The following is an 18,367-nucleotide window of genomic DNA, read 5'->3' as shown; positions in this document are numbered from 1 at the left end:
CTTACAACAGTAGTGTGCCGGTGGGCGGTGTATAACACACTAACCTGCAGAGGATGGCAGTGGGCGGAGTCTAACATACTTTAACATGCAGTGGCTGGTGGTGGGGGGAGTCTAAAAGACTGACCTGCAGTGGATGGCAGTGGGCGGAGCCTAACACACTGACCTGCAGTGGGCGGTGTCTGACACACTAACCTGCAGTAGACAGTAGTGGGCGGAGTCTAACACACTAACCTGCAGTGGACGGCTGTGGGCGGAGTCTAACACACTAACCTGCAGTGGACGTGGTGGGCGGAGTCTAACACACTAACCTGCAGTAGACAGTGGTGGGCGGAGTCTAACACACTGACCTGCAGTGGGCGGTGTCTGACACACTAACCTGCAGTAGACAGTAGTGGGCGGAGTCTAACACACTAACCTGCAGTGGACGGCTGTGGGCGGAGTCTAACACACTAACCTGCAGTGGACGTGGTGGGCGGAGTCTAACACACTAACCTGCAGTAGACAGTGGTGGGCGGAGTCTAACACACTAACCTGCAGTGGACGGCTGTGGGGCCGGCCGTGGGAGGAGTCTTGGCTTTGATGCGGCGGATGAAGCCCAGGAGGCCGGTGGCGTGGAGCGGGACGCCGTGGTCCGGCCAACCAGTGAAATGGAACTGACGGACCTCCCTGATCTCAGCCACGCCCCTCTGGTGGAGAGAGTTAGTGTGTCTGTTAGTGTGTGTCTGCCGGTGTGTGTCTATTAGTGTGTGTCTGTTAGTTTGTGTGTGTGTGTGTTACCTTCTCCACGGCGAAGGTCCTGATCACGTACTCAGACAGAAGTTGAGTCTCGATCAGCGTCACCTTCATGTCTCCATAGATCTCTGTGTCGTCAGGCCAGTACTTACAACACTTCACCTGCGCACAGTAACACAACAACACACACAACTTCAGACACTCATCGAAACCCTTGGAAGTTTCAACGCTACAGTCTTATTGAAGAGCAGAGGAAGAACTTTTACTTCTTATTTTTCACATTTTTTAATTTTCCTGTATTAAATCCAGATTAATAAATTTCCCATATCTGGTTCCTGGACCTTAAACAAACGTAAACATGTATTTAGAACATCAGAGATGATTCAGACACTAGTCAACATTGTTACATTAAGACACTTCTTCTTCTTCATGGTTCCTAATAAATCAGCTGTGCTCAGAGTTCATGCAGAGGTGGACCTTGTAGACCACATTAGACCCTGATTAGACCTGGCAATGTTTCCTTGATCTTCTCTGACTGGCTGAATGAAAACCACATGTTTCTAAACTTCACTGAGAGGAACAATGAGATGAAGTTACCACTTACGGTTCCTCGCCCTATAAAGGGTTAAACCACACAAAGGACTCTTGTTTATTCATTAAATATCAGCAGAAATAAAATTGACTCATTAATTTAACAGAAACAAACTGATATTAAAATCTCATTAGACCCCCATTAACAACTAATTACTGCTGAACTAATCACACCGTCTCCATGGCAACCAACGAGGCGATGGGGCTTATGCCTGACATAAGAGCCAGGTAAAAAATTAACGTGTTTTTAGCTCTTTTTTTTTTCACTAAAATGAGCCAAAATCACACATCAGAGACTAAACCAGAGTCAGACGTGTTTCCATCAAAGTGATGAGACTCAGTTCCTGGTTTAGTTTCTATGAATCAGGGATTTACATGAGTCTGATCTTCACAACACATGTTTGTGTTGAAGTGTGTGATGACAACGAGGGAGGAGCTTTGTGAGGAGCTCAGATATAAAGAGTTGTTGTTGCTCATCAGGCCGGAAAAGGTCCTGGTTTGGGACATTGTTCTGCTACATCTGGACCAGGACATGTGTGTTACTTTATGTGTGTGTGTGTGTGTAGACTCACCCGTCCCACTTCCACCAGGTTGGTTACCATGACGATAGCGGCTGTGTTTTCCTGCCAAACCATCCTCCAGAAGTCGTACACTGTCTCCTGCATGGGTCCTGAGACAAACACACACAATTTATGAAGTGACATTAACATTGGGACATTAAACACATGTAGTTGTGTGTGTGTGTATTTTATGAGGACAGTATTTGTTTAGTTCTCCTGTCAACTCTGAACTAAAGCTGGATTTTTGCATTCGATACTTGTGTAATAATGTTCTACAAATGTTTCTATGCTACATTTATTTCAATAACAACGTTAGAGGCTGATTGGATCACACTCTGCTGAGTAGGAGGAGTTCGGAAGTATATCGCACTTCCTGCGTCGCTGAGGTTAGCTAATGTAAGCTAAGATAAGCTAAGCTAAGCTAAGCTAAGAGCTGCTTACCTTGGGTTGCGATGTAGTGGTTGGGTCGGTGGTAGCCCTGAGAGGAGGAGCCAGAGGAAAAGGAACACATTATATTTCAGCGCCCTCTGCTGTCTGAAGGCCTACGCTCCGTTGTCATGGAAACAAGCTGCTTGTTAACAGAAGCTAACGATACTCACATCGACGTAGTTGGCGTTGATGTAGTCGCTGCCGCCTTCGCCGTCCTGGAGACGCACACGGGAGTGGTCGTCTAACACACACACACACAGTAACACACACACATTAAACACATGCACATTTTAATTAACTAACTAACAAGTAACGACTTCATGATGATAATTATACCAATACATAAACAGATTATAGACACATCAACACCGCTCTATAGTGGTTTCTATTAGTCTCTACTGATCTCTATTGGTCTCTACTGGTCTCTATTGGTCTTTATTAGTCTCTACTGATCTCTATTGGTCTCTATTGGTTTCTATTAGTCTCTACTGATCTCTATTGGTCTCTACTGGTCTTTATTAGTCTCTACTGGTCTCTATTGGTCTCTACTGGTCTCTATTGGTCTTTATTAGTCTCTACTGATCTCTATTGGTCTCTATTGGTTTCTATTAGTCCCTACTGGTCTCTATTGGTCTCTACTGGTCTGTAGTGGTCTCTATTAGTCTCTACTGGTCTGTAGTGGTCTCTACTTGTCCCTACTGGTCTCTACTAGTCTCTACTATTCTCTATTAGTTTCTATTAGTCTCTACTGGTCTGTAGTGGTCTCTATTGGTCTCTAGTCTCTACTAGTCTCTACCGGTCTCTATTGGTCTCTACTGGTCTGTAGTGGTCTCTACTTGTCCCTACTGGTCTCTACTAGTCTCTACTGGTTTCTACTAGTCTCTACTGGTCTCTACTGCTCTCTAGTAGTCTCTATTGGTCTCTACTAGTCTCTACTGGTCTCTACTGGTCTCTGGTGTGGCCACCTACAGGCGATGATGTTGCCGTATCGGTTCTTCATGCGGTTCTCGTCCTTTTTGGCTGAATCCCATGGAGCCGACTGACCCTCAAAGAAGCTCTGGAACAAAGAGTCAGATGTTCAGAGGAGGAGGAGGAGGAGGAGGAGGTGGAGGGGAGGAGAGGAGGAGGAGGAGGGGCTTTTCTAGAAACTTTTACGCAAAGTAAAAGTAATAAGACTCATTAATAAAAATCAGTTAATGGCGTAGTCACATTAAACTCCATTAATTATTATCATCCATGTATAACCCACTATCTGTCTATTGACCTATCCTGGTCATGCTAATGCTAATGCTAACAGGCTCCAAAGGTGCACTGCCTCCAGAGGCTATGAGGAGCTACTGTTAGCTGGATCCATGAGTCACATTAAGAGATTATCTCCTCAGACAAACAGCATCACGTGAAATGATTTGCGTGGAACAAACATGCTTTTCTGGCCAATGGGATGACAGATGACAGAGACATGGTGGATCTCAGCACTGGCTTGAGTCTCTCACATGTTAGCATTAGCATTAGCTTTGATGTCACCATGGTAACCCTCTGTTGCTTTCTCCTGAAGGATGGGCTCCAGTGGCTCCTTAATGATGACTGAACTTCAGCAATTAGCTTTTAGCAAGGCAGCCAAACCAGCTAAGCAACGGGCTAATGCTAAGCTAATCAGTTTCATGAGAGGCTCAAACTGGAGCTGTTGCTAATGCTAATGGGTGAGTGCCGCTACCATCCATCCATCTCTAGTTGACAAAAACACAGAAGAAACCAGGAAGGCGTCTTACCTCGTTGAGCTGTCCAATCAGATAAACGAGTTAACGAGCAGCATGGAGGGAGATAACAATCATGAGTGGGAGATCAGCTGGACGTCTACAGCTGAGAGGATTGAATCCACTAGACTTACAGGTCACATCTGGACCCAACCCAAGTGAAACATGTCAGATATTCAGACCTTTCAAAGAGCTCGTCAGCTCGACACTTCTTCATGTTCCCTTCATGGTTAGAAACAAAGCTTCCACTCCTTTACAGACTCTAGTCCCTTCAAATACAGAGTTTATTTTAACTAAATACGGGAGAAAGAGACTCAAGATGCACCAGTCCTCTGTTTTATTCCATTATGATGCTCCTACAGTCACAAGTCTGTACAGAACCTGAAGGTTTCTGATGACACCTGATGACACCACCCTAATCCGGCTCATCTACATCATGACCACCTACAGGACTGCGACAGTCCACCTGGTGACTTGGTGCAGCTGTAACAACCATCACTCTGTGTGACTCTACTTTCAACCCTGTGGAGTCCTTCTGGTTCCTGGGCACCATCATCTCCCAGGACCTCAGATGGAGCTGAACATCACAGCCCTCGTCAATAAAGTATGAACTTCCTGCAGCAGCTGAAGAAATTCAACCTGCCAAAGACAAAGATGGACAATTCTCCACTTCCACCATTGAGTCCATTCTCACAAAATCCATCACCACCTGGTTCTACATCCTCTGCTAAGGACCAGAGAAGGTAACTGGCTTCAGTCTGGAGTCTCTGGTCTCTGGAACCTGGTCCCTCTCACCCTGGACACAGACTATTTCACAGACTCTCCTCTGGCAGGAAGCTGAGATCCATCGAGTGCATCGAGACCACTCACATGGCCAACAGTTTTAATCCGTCCACAGTGTGTCTGCTGAACAAGAACAATGTCAGAACCCTCCATGAGCACATGAAACCCACCACCATCCCACTGGAAATGTTCCATTGTTGTACATACACCTCATACATATACAGTGGTGGAAAAAGGTTAAATTTTTACACAATCTCAAATATTATCATGGAATTTTTGTCTCAAAAGGTGTGGCTGCATCAGACAGACACAAACAAATACAAATTATATTTATTTTGTTTGTTGTTTACAAGAAAAACTAACAAAACGGAATTATTGTCAGTTCTCAACATTGTCGGTATCAAAGTCAACAAATAGCAGAGAGTGAGTTCAAAACTGAACAAAAAATAAATAAACCATCACATCATCAAATTAATATTTAGTACTCCTGCCATTAGCAGTAGTAGAGCTCAAATCCTGGCTGGCATCCCACCAGCCTTTCACACTGCTGAGGACTAACCTTGTCCCAATCTTCTTGAATTACTACTTTTAATTCTTTGGTTTGCTCTTTGAAACGCACCTTTTGATAATCCACCACAGATTTTTTCAATGGAACAGCATGTGGGTTTGGAGAATGGCTTAATATTTGGCAGAGTTCAATGTGCCATCAGAGACAGTGAGATGACCAACACCAGCAGCACTCACGCATCCTCAACCATGATACCTGAAACCTGAACCAGACATTCAGAGCGGGACCCAACCAGACCAGACCAGACCAGACCAGACCAGACCGGTCCAAATGAGTTTGTCTCAGTTTTTCTTTCACACAGACACAAGTCCTCTTATCTGCTCAAAGTCCAGGTCCCGTAGATCAGCTACGTCCACCATCACTGGGACCCAACAGGTCCGGGTGGTTTTGTCTTAGCATGATTTCTGCAGACTGATTTTTATCCTGCAGGAATTCAGAGACCAGAGGGACACCTCAGAGACCAAAGGGACACCTCAGAGACCAAAGGGACACCTCAGAGACCAAAGGGACAACCCAGAGACCAGAGAGACATCTCAGAGAACAGAGGGACAACCCAGAGACCAAAGGGATGGCTCAGAGACTGGATGGACAGCTCAGAGACCAGAGGGACATCTCAGAGACTGGATGGACGTCTCAGCGTTAACTGTCAGCAAATGGAGGGTGAAAACACTGCGAGTGTGTGTGAGCTCAGTAATAATGGATTCACCCTGAGGGGAGGCCGCGAGGAGGCAACACACACACACACACACACACACACACACACAAACACACACACACGCATAACATCCACTCACTGCTTCAGCCCAGGAGCTGCAGGGCAGATCTATAATGTATGTGTCTCCATGTCCATGTCTGTCCAAGTGTTTCCATGTCAATGTCTGTCCAAGTGTTTCCGTGTCCATATGTGTCCATGTGTCTCCATGTTCATGTGTGTCCAGGTAATAACGCCCAGTAGGAACTTGTTCTTAGTGATGACAGTAAACATGTGGAGCACTGACTGATGCATGTTATGTATATGTCATATTATTATATCATCATATTATTATAATTTAATAATACACAGTATAAGATGTTACAATCCCTTGTGCCATGATCTGAGGCAAAACTCATTTAGAAGCCCAGTCCAACTGAAAAACCGACCAGCAGGAAGGCAGTCAGCTACCAGCTACCAGCTAGCAACCAGCACACCAGCTAACTAGCCTAGCCAACAGTACCAGGTAAGAAGAGAGGATAATATTATATTATTGGTCATATTATTATATCATAGGTATCAGATAATGGAAGTAGAGTGTGATCAGCATGGATGCTACATGAACAACTAGAGATGGAGGACATCTTGAGCTCACGTCTCACTGTTACAACATCAATAAAAATACAATGTGCTGTGGATGTGGATGTCCATATATGGCATCATATGGTATATTATGCTAACAATATTATATGCGGATGTCACAGGTCGTTTCCTAACAGCAGACTCAGCTCTCCTGGAAGTACCTACTGTCGTATTCACCTCAGACTCCCACTACTGCATCCAACTTGATTTAAAGAGCAGTAGCATCAGAACCATAAAGTCCAAATACCTGGTTGTGTTCTGGACAGGTATCCCAGAATGCATCAGGGACGTGAACTGTGTTCCACAAATTACAAAGAGTTCCATCGCCACAGTGGAAAGAAGAGGCAGGAGAGACATTTTCCAAACAGTGAATGAATTCAGCGTTACAGATCGGATGGTGCAGGAATCCAAACCCGGAATTTGATGAAAGCTGAGCCATTTTACTCCAGTTAATACCAAATGGATGGAGAGCAACAATGAGCAGCATGGAAAATGAATGTCAAAGGATCAACCAATCACACCTTTTGCCGAAAAGTTTCCAGCAAGGAGTCTTATCTTAGGAGTGATTCCAGGAAATTCTCATTGTAACTCTGATCTTAGTGAGGAGGTGTGGTTGAGCCCGTTCACTGATCCTAAAAGCTTTTGGTGCTAATGGCCATAGACTCATCTTTAGGAATATGGCCCCTGGAGGATAACGGTAGGTTAACGGTAGGCTAACGGTAGGCTAATTGCAGAATAACGGTAGGACTCACCTCGTACTCCTCCTTGAAGCCGTAGCCTTCGGCACATTTCATCTGGGTGATGTGCTGCAGCAGGTCGGCCACTCGGATGGCCGGGTGGAGTTGACCCGTCTGGTAGGGCAGCGCCTCTCGCTCCGACTCCCGCTGCTTGTAGTGGGACTGGACCAGGCTGCTGGTTTCGCTGGTCATGGTGTGGCTGTCGTCTGGGGGGGGGTTGAGGGTGGGGGATATATATATATCAGATATGGCCCAGGCACTCATGGACAATAAAGACTATAGGGGTCGTGTTGGACCGGACCGGACCCAAGAATCACCAATTCACCTCCACCCCTCAAGTCCTAATCCCCTCTCTGATTGTTCCTCCATCACCACAGCATTACTGGACACTTTAAAGACTACTACTAGTTTAGTAGCAATAGGTTTCCATCAGTAAATATTGTCCATATGCCATAAACCAACCTGTACCTACCTCTTATATACTACACTATTCGTGCGACACGCTCTTACTGCTGACTGAACTTCTGGTTAGGAGGAGGAAAGGAAGAAGGAAACTTCTGGACGATAAACCGAACCTGTACATGCATAATGAGAATCTTCTCTTTAGCTTTGTCTCGACTGGGACAGACTCTGTTCCAATGGAGGTTGGTTCTGTTCTGGTCAGTCATTTCGACCCAGCTCCACATTGATTCTAAATTCTACCACGTCCACTGGAAGGAATACGATCTGAACCCGTTCAGGTCGACCTTAGAACCATTTTCAACTGGTACTGATCCCAGTAGAGTGTCTAACTTGACGTTAAGGATTCTGTGTTTACGTCCAATCAATGCAGCCGTTATCGACTTGTGTTTTCGTTCCACTTTGTAAAAAAAAAGTCTCAGATAAATGTTTCAGGAGCTGGATTTGCTTTGGAGTCGTAATAAAAAGCAGAAGAAGTCACGGAGGGAGAACCTGAGGGAATGAATATTGCATTAGCGCTAGATAACGTTAGCATATCGCCCCTAGGAGTGTTTATTTATTTATTTTTCTTACAGAGTCTGTCCTGTGTTCACTTCTTTATTAGAACTTTTATTACTTTGTGTTTCTAATCTGTTCTGTTTTTGTTTGTATTTTTTGTATTTATTGTTCATTTATCAGGGACAATACATACAGCATGTGGTGTATAGAAGACTTGGAGCTTCTTTGTCCCTGACCAGGCTTTTAAATACACTAAGACAACTACAACTGTACAGTAAGTAAAAATATTAATGTTTTCATCTCTGCTGCTGCTTAAAGTTTAACTGAACTAGTGGTGAAGAGTTCAGAGGTTTGTTCCTTTCTGACACCATTTTGTTCTGACTTTAGGATTTTACAGTTATGTTTAATTACATCATTCGTTATTGTTGGACTGTTTTCTGTCTTTTCGATGGACTGAGACACCACCTCTGAGACCCATTTAAGTTCTTAACAAACAACTTTCAAAAAGGACAAGTCTACAAACCTGGAGAGACTCATGAGACCTACAATGATTTAACAGTCGTTTCTGCGGTTTCTGATCTAAAATGTTTGTAAAGCGAGAACAGAATCAGAGGGACAGCAGGACAGGCGGGAAAGAATCATGGCATGTAGATAGATAATGGGTCGCCATGGCAACCACAACCGGGTCCGGTCCGTGTCCACAGCAACCACGCCGTTACCGTGACAACGTGACAACGGTAGATGGAATGAGACACACATCACCATGACAACAGATGACTTAGACTGGAGAGAGGACGGGTTCTTTTCACACTGCGGCTCCTTTAGGACAACGTCATCAATTCCAGATTACTATGAGTACTGGTCCAGGTCCAGTAGGGGACCCTATGAGTACTGGTCCAGTAGAGGAGGCTATGAGTCCAGGTCCCGTAGGGGACCCTATGAGTGAGGTTCTGGTTCTTCGAGCTGCAGTGTGAAAAGACAAGAGGTCCTGGTCCAGGACCTGGTCAAGGACTCTGACCTGAACATTTCAGACTGTCCCTCCACTACACTCTCTACCTCTGCTCTTATTGGCTAGCCTGGGGGCTGACTGACCAATCAGAAGCTTCCTTCCAGCCCAGCCAGTCACGTGGGGGTGAAGGGGACCAATCAGTGAAGAGGAGATGAATGAAGCTTGAACCTAATTGGCTCTGGGTGAAATGGGAGGAGTCGGGGGTTGTGACGTCACATAGTTAAAAAAATAATAATAATGAGGCGTTGCTATGTCGACTGATGACATCACAGTGGTGGATGTGGCCCATGCAATGACAGACCCCGCCCCCAAAAAACATGACCCACTTACCATTAATGGGCACTTTACACAGAGAAAGAGAGAAGAGAAGAAGAAGAGACAGGATATAAGCAACAACTTTAGCTTTAGCCTTAGCACTACTGCTAACACACAGCTCCTAGCGCCTGGGCTAGGCTAACCTGGCTAACCTGGCTATCCCGGCTAACTGTTCCCTGAGTGTAGGACCTGATCTGAGTTAGCGCTGGAGTTAGTGCTGAGATTGGCTCGTTGGGCTTCAGCGTTCTACACAAACAAAACAAAACATAAAACTTTATCAAATTTATTTATTTTAGAAAAAGAAAAATATATATAAGGTGATTTTTGTCTCATCTAGTCAAAACTAACTACTAGCTGGGATACTAGGAAGCTGGGAAAAGCTACTATTAGATGGGAGGCTAGGAGGAGCTACTGTTAGCTGAGCTTCTGTTACCTGGGAGGCTAGGAAGAGCTACTGTTAGCTGAGCTTCTGTTAGCTGGGAGACTAGGAGGAGCTACTGCTAGCTCAGCTACTGTTAGCTGGGAGGCTAGGGAGAGCTACTGTCATGTGGTAGACTAGGAGGAGCTACTGTTAGCTGAGCTACTGTTAGCTGGGAGACTAGGAGGAGCTACTGTTAGCTGAGCTACTTTTAGCTGGGAGGCTAGGGAGAGCTACTGTTAGCTGGGAGGCTAGGAGGAGCTCCTGCTAGCTGAGTTACTGTTAGCTGGGAGGCTAGGAGGAGCTACTGTTAGGTAGTAGGCTAGGAAGAGCTACTGTTAGTTGGGCTACTGTTAGCTGGGAGGCTAGGAGGAGCTACTGTTAGCTGAGCTATTTTTAGCTGGGAGGCTAGGGAGAGCTACTGTTAGTTGGGAGACGAGGAGGAGCTACTGCTAGCTGAGCTACTGTTAGCTGGGAGGCTAGGAGGAGCTATTGTTAGCTGGACCTTAGACCTAGAGTCGGTAGATGATGTTCTAGAAATCTTTAAATCTGAGAAAAGTTTGAAACTTTTGGCTGAAGCCTTCGAGGCATAGATGCTATGATTAGAAAAAAAAACTCTCAGACGACTATCAAAAAAAAAAAAAGAGTTCAAAAAGGCAACTGGACTTGTAGAGTAGCTTCTTCAGTTCTAAGCGAATGGAGGGAAGTTTGAGGTTTAAGTAGGAAACTCTGACTCTGCAAACAAACCAGGATCTAGTGCAACTGGTTTCCATTGAGACGACTGGATGTCTAGTCTCAGCCGACTCAGCTAAAGTCATCATGCACGGCCATGAAAAGTATTAACTCAGTAACCAGTTATTAGTCTGAGTCACTGATTGAACCCACGTTAAATCAAATCTAAAGGAATCAGACCCCAGATGTCCAGGGTGACAACCTCTCACTGCTCTGCAGTTGTTTTAGATTTGTTTTTATTTTTGTAGTCCTTTCCTCCCCCCAGTCCACGTGGGCGTGTTGTGTCCATGCAGAGGTCGGAGGTCACAGACAGACCAGACGTGACGTCAACACGACATGTTGGTGGATGTGGGGATGGAGTGAAGCCGCCGTCGTCTCACCAAAAAAAACAAACCAAAAAAAAAAAAAACAAAAAAAAAAACGAAACGAACAAACCGGAAATTTAAAACGACAAAACAAAAAAGAAAAAAATTAAAAAATATAAATCATTGTTAAAGATGGAGGAATTGAACCAAACGATAAAAAACTTCTTCAAAACTAAAAACAGCTGAACGAGGAGCAAGCAGGGATGGATGGAAGCCAGAGTCTCACTACCTACCTGTCCCTCTGTCCACCTGACTGTCCACCTACCTGTCCCTCTGTCCACCTGTCTGCCTACCTGTCCACCTGTCTCTCTGTCTACCTCTACAAGTCCTACAGACCAAACGTAGGAAAAGAGTCTCACCCAGGATGGCCGTCGGTACGAATGGGTCTACCACCAGGACACGTCAGCAGCAGATGGACAGACACAAAGAAAAGAAGACGAAGAAGAAGAAGGAGAAGAAGAAGGAGAAGAAGAAGAAGAAGGGTAAGTGAGCTCCATGGACCTACCACCACAAACCACAACAGTTCACCAGGACCCAGTGAATCTGTGAGTGTGTAGTGAAAACAACAACCTCCTGAAACATCGAATGGCAGGAACTAAACTTAGTTAAAGTAGTTAAAGCTGGGAGGCTCCTGTTAGCTGGGAGGCTAGGAAAAGCTACTGTTAGCTAGGAGCCTAGGAGGAGCTACTGTTAGCTGGGAGGCTAGGAAAGCTACTGTTAGCTAGGAGCCTAGGAGGAGCTACTGTTAGCTGGGAGGCTAGGAAAAGCTACTGTTAGCTAGGAGCCTAGGAGGAGCTACTGTTAGCTAGGAGGCTAAGAAAAGCTACTGTTAGCTAGGAGCCTAGGAGGAGCTACTGTTAGCTGGGAGGCTAAGAAAAGCTACTGTTAGCTGGGAGGCTAGGAAAGCTACTGTTAGCTAGGATCCTAGGCGGAGCTACTGTTAGCTGGGAGGCTAGGAAAAGCTACTGTTAGCTAGGAGCCTAGGAGGAGCTACTGTTAGCTAGGAGCCTAGGAGGAGCTACTGTTAGCTGGGAGGCTAGGAAAAGCTACTGTTAGCTAGGAGCCTAGGAGGAGCTACTGTTAGCTGGGAGGCTAGGAAAAGCTACTGTTAGCTAGGAGCCTAGGAGGAGCTACTGTTAGCTGGGAGGCTAGGAAAGCTACTGTTAGCTAGGATCCTAGGCGGAGCTACTGTTAGCTGGGAGGCTAGGAAATACTACTGTTAGCTAGGAGGCTAGGGGGAGCTAATGTTAGCTGGGTGATTAGGAAGAGCTATTGTTAGATGGGAGGTTAGGAGGGGCTACTGTTAGCTGGGGGGCCTGTAAGAGCTACTGTTAGCTGGGAGGCCTGTAAGAGCTACTGTTAGGCGAGAGGCTAGATGGGAGGCTAGGAAGATAAACTCTTGATTAATTTATTCTGTGTATTTATTTATTTATTTAATTAGTGAATATTTCCCTGAAACCAGAAAACTGAGTGAATCCACCAGGGGGCAGAGTTTACAGCAGGGTTCTCAGACATTACCTGGGTAGTAGGAGTTGGGGACAGTGGTGCTGATGGTGTTTGTCTTCAGGGTGAAGGAGGACGGAGACGACATAGCTGCAACGACACCAACACATTTAATATAGGCTATACACACACACTCGCACACACACTGTAACTATATTATTATATACGTACCTACGATATTTTATCATATTGTGTCATTGTGTTGAAGTGTTGTTGTGTACTCACTGCGTCCGTTCAGGGTGTGCGTGTCCACCGTGGTTGTGTGTTGCGAGTTGTTGACCATCAGAGTCATTTCCTGTCTGGAGCTCAGAGTTTCCTTCCTCTTCTTCGCCAACTTCCTGCAGAGACAACAACACGTTAGCTCCCATTAGCTCGGAGGAGGCTAGGAGGCTAAGCTACTGTTAGCTCGGAGGCTTGGAGGCTAGGAGGCTAGGAGCAAAATAAAAATATTTAAATTGACCACAAGGAGGCAGTATAACTGCACAAGACAGAGACAGTAGAGAAAGAGGAAGTGAATGTGTGAAGAAATAAAAAATGGATAAAAAGAGATGAATGGATGAGATTAGATGAATGGATGACGTGGTTGCGGCGACAAGGAACCAGATATGGGAAATTCATTAATCTGGACTTAATACAGGAAAATTAGAAATAAAGGGAACAGTCTTGTTGTGTCCTGCGACAACACTCCAGAGTCGACATGTAGTTTCCAGGTGTGTCACTGAGCGCCCAGTGAAGGGTTAAGACACAAACTCATCCTTTCATCCTTTCATCTGTGGATTTGTCTCTTTCTATTCTGAGAGTGCGAATAAACATCATCCATTTGTGCGACTGGATTTATAAATAAAGGCAGAGAGGAGCTTTTAACGTGAGTCAGACGGAGGAAGAGCCTCAGGCAACTCAACACAACACAAGACCAGGCCTCTGTGGTTCACAACACAACACAATATACAACACAACACAACACAAGACCAGGTCTCTGTGGTTCACAACACAACACAATATACAACACAACACAACACAAGACCAGGTCTCTCTGGTTCACAACACAACACAACACAACGCAACATCAGGCTCTCTGGTTCACAGAACACAACATACAACACACAACACTAGACATCTCTGGTTCACACCTCAACACACAACACAACACATCAACACAACTAGCCTTAAATAATAACACAGCAACTACAGAGACACAACAACAGAGACAAAACAACAACTACAGAGACACAACAACAACTACAAAGACACAACAACAACCACAGAGACACAACAACATCTACAGAGACTCAAAAACAACTACAGAGATACAACAACTACAGAGACACAACAACAACCACAGAAACACAACTACATAGACTCAAAAACAACCACAGAGACACGACAACAACCACAGAAATACAACAATAACCACAGAAACGTGACAACTACAGAGACACAACAACAACTACAGAGACTCAAAAACAATTACAGACACACAACAACTACAGAAACAACAACAAAAATCATAGAGACATGACAACAACAACAACGACACAACAACAACCACAGAAACACAACAACAACTACAGAGACACAACAGCAACTACAGAGACACGACAACAACAAATATAGAGACACAACAACAACCACAGAAACACAACAATAACTACAGAGACACAACAACAACTACAGCGACACAACAACAACCATGGAGACACGTCAACAACAACAACGACACAACAACAACCACAGAAACACAACAACTACAGAAACACAACAACAACCACAGAGACACAGCAACAACCACAGAGACACAGCAACAACCAGAGGTCAGAGGTCATGGCTCAGAATGGAGGTTGAGACGTGAACTAAAGAGATGATCAGAGGTCAGAGGTCAAAGGTCAGAGGTCGGAGGTCAACGGTCGGAGGTTTAGGGTCAGATATCAGGCTGTAGGGTTAGGGTGCAGGTGAGGGGTCAGAGGTCAAACAGGTTACTTACAGGTAGTAAGTGTAGGAGTGATAATTTCTTCGTCTGATTGGTGGAGGGGGCGGAGCAGAGGGAGGGATGAAATGGAGGAAAAGAAACAGAAAAACAGAAAAACAAGAGATTAATGTTTGTGAAAGAAAGAAAGAAACAGATGAGTTAAATTATTCAGTGTGGAGGTGGAGGAGTGGAGGGAGAGGAGGCTGCAGTCTGTAACTACACCAGTAGATGGCACTGGTCCTTTAAACCAATGAGTCCTTTAAACCAATGAGTCCTTTAAACCAATGAGTCATTTAAAACAATGAGCCTTTAAATAAATTAGTCCTTTAAAACAATGAGTCCTTTAAACCAACGAGTCCTTTAAATCAACGAGTCATTTAAAACAATGAGTCCTTTAAACCAACGAGTCCTTTAAATCAACGAGTCATTTAAAACAATGAGTCCTTTAAATAAATGAGTCCTTTAAAGGGTCCTTTAAAACACTGGTACTTTAAAACAAGTCCTTTAAACCAACAAGTCCTTTAAACCAACGAGTCCTTTAAACCAACGAGTCATTTAAAAGAATGAGTCCTTTAAATAAATGAGTCCTTTAAAGGGTCCTTTAAAACATTGAGTCATTTAAACAAACGAGTCCTTTAAAACAACCAATCATTTAAAACAATGAGTCCTTTAAAACAATGAGTCCTTTAAACCAACGAGTCCTTTAAATCAACGAGTCATTTAAAACAATGGGTCCTTTAAACCAACGAGTCCTTTAAACCAATGAGTCCTTTAAACCAACGAGTCATTTAAAGGGTCCTTTAAAACACTGATACCTAAAACGAGTCCTTTAAACCAACGAGTCATTTAAAACAATGAGTCCTTTAAAACAATGAGCCTTTAAATAAATTAGTCCTTTAAAGGGTCCTTTAAAACATTGAGTCCTTTAAACCAACGAGTCCTTTAAACCAATGAGTCCTTTAAACCAACGAGTCATTTAAAACAATGAGCCTTTAAATAAATTAGTCCTTTAAAGGGTCCTTTAAAACATTGAGTCCTTTAAACAAACGAGTCCTTTAAACCAACGAGTCCTTTAAATCAACGAGTCCTTTAAAACAATGAGTCCTTTAAACCAACGAGTCCTTTAAATCAACGAGTCATTTAAAACAATGAGTCCTTTAAAGGGTCCTTTAAACAAACGAGTCCTTTAAACCAACGAGTCCTTTAAAACAATGAGTCCTTTAAACCAACGAGTCCTTTAAAACGATGAGTCATTTAAAACAATGAGTCCTTTAAATAAATGAGTCCTTTAAAGGGTCCTTTAAAACACTGAGTCCTTTAAAACAAGAATCATTTAAAACAATGAGTCCTTTAAAACAATGAGTCCTTTAAATCAACGCGTCCTTTAAAACAATGAGTCCTTTAAATCAACGAGACCCTTAAAACAATGAGTCCTTTAAACCACGAGTCCTTTAAAACAACGAATCCTTCAAAACAATGAGTCCTTTAAATCAACGAGTCCTTTGAAACAATGAGTCCTTTAAACCACGAGTCCTTTAAACCAACGAGTCCTTTAAAACAATGAGTCCTTTAAACCACGAGTCCTTTAAAACAATGAGTCCTTTAAACCACGAGTCCTTTAAAACAATGAGTCCTTTAAACCAACGAGTCCTATAAAGAGTCCTTTTAGAGTGTGTAGTATCGCGTCGTTAAAGGACTCTGTCTGAACATAAAATCAGCGAACGTGATGTGAACGTGGATGATTCAGGGACCTTAAACATGCAGCTTCCTGCTGTAATGAGTCTGACCTCCGCTTGGTCACAGAGTGGAAATCAAACGCACCCCGTCAACATTAAACAGCTCATTAGACCAAAGCAGCTCGTCTCTGGTTCAGTCTGGAGATCAGAGCTGGATCCAGACTCCGTCTATAAACTGTCTCCCTGTAGCCTGAAGCCATTCAGCTCCAGGCCACTGCAGAAAAAAAAAAAGAAGAAAATGCTCTTTCATCTAAATTTCTCTCTTATCTCCGACGCTCTCCAAACACACCAGCGTTCGGAGTCGGTGTACGGATGCTAAATCATGTGTTTGATGTCGGTCCACACACACAGTTTAATGGTCCATCTTCATCCTCATCATCCTCGCTGTCACCACCACGACTTCAACGTTTACTCACTGACCTTTTATTCTGCAGCCGGAAAATATTTCAACGTTTAAGATTCTTTATGGTCCAGTTTTTCTTTATGTTCACGGCACACAGAAAAAAAATAAATAAATAAATAATAATAAAAAAAAAATAAACTACGGAAGAGCTGAGAAAAACTAATGAGAGGAGCTGCATTTATTTTCATCATGCACTTTGACAAAAAAGTTGTAAAAAAATAAGAATAAAGATAAAGTTGAAATATAAAGTGGACCTTTAGAGACGATACCAACCAGAAACCAGACCTGGGACTGAGCTAGTACCAAAGAAATCCTTTCTCTTTTAGCTCATGAACTGAGACTGTTCCCAAGGAGAAACCACACAACTTGAAGAGGAAGCCTCAGTTAATACTGATGAATACAAATAAATAAATAATTAAATAGCGTTGGCTCTAATACTCTCCCGTAGTATCACTGCTTCATCTAACTGCCTGCACCGCATGTTGTAGCTGGACCAGAACCAAGACCAGCTGGTTGCTGACCTGGGGGGATGATCCACATTTTGGAACAAGCTCAAGTCTCTCACATGTTAAGTTATTTATTTCAGAGACAAAGACTCAGACTAGACCTGAACCCTGGAGGCTTTTACGTGTCTGTGTAAATGCGTAAATGTTTTATTTATTTGTAGATCTGTGATGTGAGATGAAATGATTGGTTCTTTAATGAGTTATTTCAGCTCTTTATCTGGTTGGTTTAATAATTATGAGCCAGGGGTTAATGAATAACCATCATTTACCGTTTCTTCATGAGGAGGATGACTCCCAGCAGGATGATGATGAAGAGCAGGATGCCAGCGATGGACCCGGCGATCTTCACCGTGTGGTCCGACTGCTTCTCCTGCTCTGGCTCTGGCTTCCTGGTAGCAGCTCCTGAAACATCCATAACCACGTTAACCTGCTGCTAATCTGCTGCTAACCAGCTGGTTGCTAACCTGCTGTTAACCAGTTGCTAACATTTTGTAAACTGCTGATAATCTGCTGCTAACCGGCTGTGAGCCTGTTGCTAACCAGCTGCTACCCTGCTCCTAACCAACTGCTAACATTGTTAGCCTGGTACTACCCTGCTGATATCCTGCTGCTAACCAGATGCTAACCACCTGCTAACCAACTACTAACCTCTTGTTAACCTGCTGCTAACCAGTTGCTAACCAGCTGCTAACATTTTGTTAAGCTGTTGCTAACTAGCTGCTAACCTGCTGTTTGCCTGTTGCTAACCAGCTGCCACCCCGCTGCTAACCAACTGCTAACATTTTGTTAACCTGCTGCTAACCAGCTGCTATCCTGCTGCTAACCAGCTACTAACCTCTTATTAACCTGCTGCTGACCAGTTGCTAACCAGCTGTTAACCAACTGCTAACATTTTGTTAATCTGGTGCTACCCTGCTGCTAACCAGTTGCTAACCAGCTGCTAACATTTTGTTAAGCTGCTGCTAACTAG

The 18,367-nt window shown here is 44.0% G+C and overlaps 2 protein-coding genes across 9 annotated transcripts in view; one reads left to right on the top strand and one right to left on the bottom strand.

Annotated features, from left to right (window-relative positions):
* LOC124995449 overlaps positions 1–18,367 on the top strand; it is a 756,577-nt gene that overhangs the window by 489,136 nt on the left and 249,074 nt on the right. The window lies entirely within an intron of this gene.
* Positions 1–18,367, bottom strand: part of LOC124995450 (receptor-type tyrosine-protein phosphatase mu-like) — a 68,612-nt gene that overhangs the window by 7,400 nt on the left and 42,845 nt on the right. For 2 of the 8 annotated variants that reach the window (XM_047567816.1, XM_047567823.1), the window contains 14 exons: positions 17,667–17,799; positions 14,768–14,800; positions 13,012–13,124; positions 12,802–12,876; positions 11,643–11,669; positions 9,784–9,795; positions 7,503–7,693; positions 4,082–4,090; positions 3,282–3,369; positions 2,483–2,553; positions 2,325–2,361; positions 1,896–1,993; positions 778–894; positions 532–686 (listed from right to left, as the gene is read on the bottom strand). In XM_047567816.1, the coding sequence (XP_047423772.1) occupies positions 532–686; positions 778–894; positions 1,896–1,993; positions 2,325–2,361; positions 2,483–2,553; positions 3,282–3,369; positions 4,082–4,090; positions 7,503–7,693; positions 9,784–9,795; positions 11,643–11,669; positions 12,802–12,876; positions 13,012–13,124; positions 14,768–14,800; positions 17,667–17,799 (1,159 nt within the window). The remainder of the gene's footprint in view (positions 1–531; positions 687–777; positions 895–1,895; positions 1,994–2,324; positions 2,362–2,482; positions 2,554–3,281; positions 3,370–4,081; positions 4,091–7,502; positions 7,694–9,783; positions 9,796–11,642; positions 11,670–12,801; positions 12,877–13,011; positions 13,125–14,767; positions 14,801–17,666; positions 17,800–18,367) is intronic. The other 6 variants (XM_047567818.1, XM_047567821.1, XM_047567820.1 and 3 more) reach the window with 4 other exon arrangements.

The sequence above is a fragment of the Mugil cephalus genome, chromosome 18, assembly GCF_022458985.1.
Source record: "Mugil cephalus isolate CIBA_MC_2020 chromosome 18, CIBA_Mcephalus_1.1, whole genome shotgun sequence".
Classification (NCBI taxonomy): domain Eukaryota; kingdom Metazoa; phylum Chordata; class Actinopteri; order Mugiliformes; family Mugilidae; genus Mugil; species Mugil cephalus.
The sequence above is the reverse complement of the archived record's forward strand: the minus strand, read 5'-3'. Positions and strand labels throughout refer to the sequence as shown.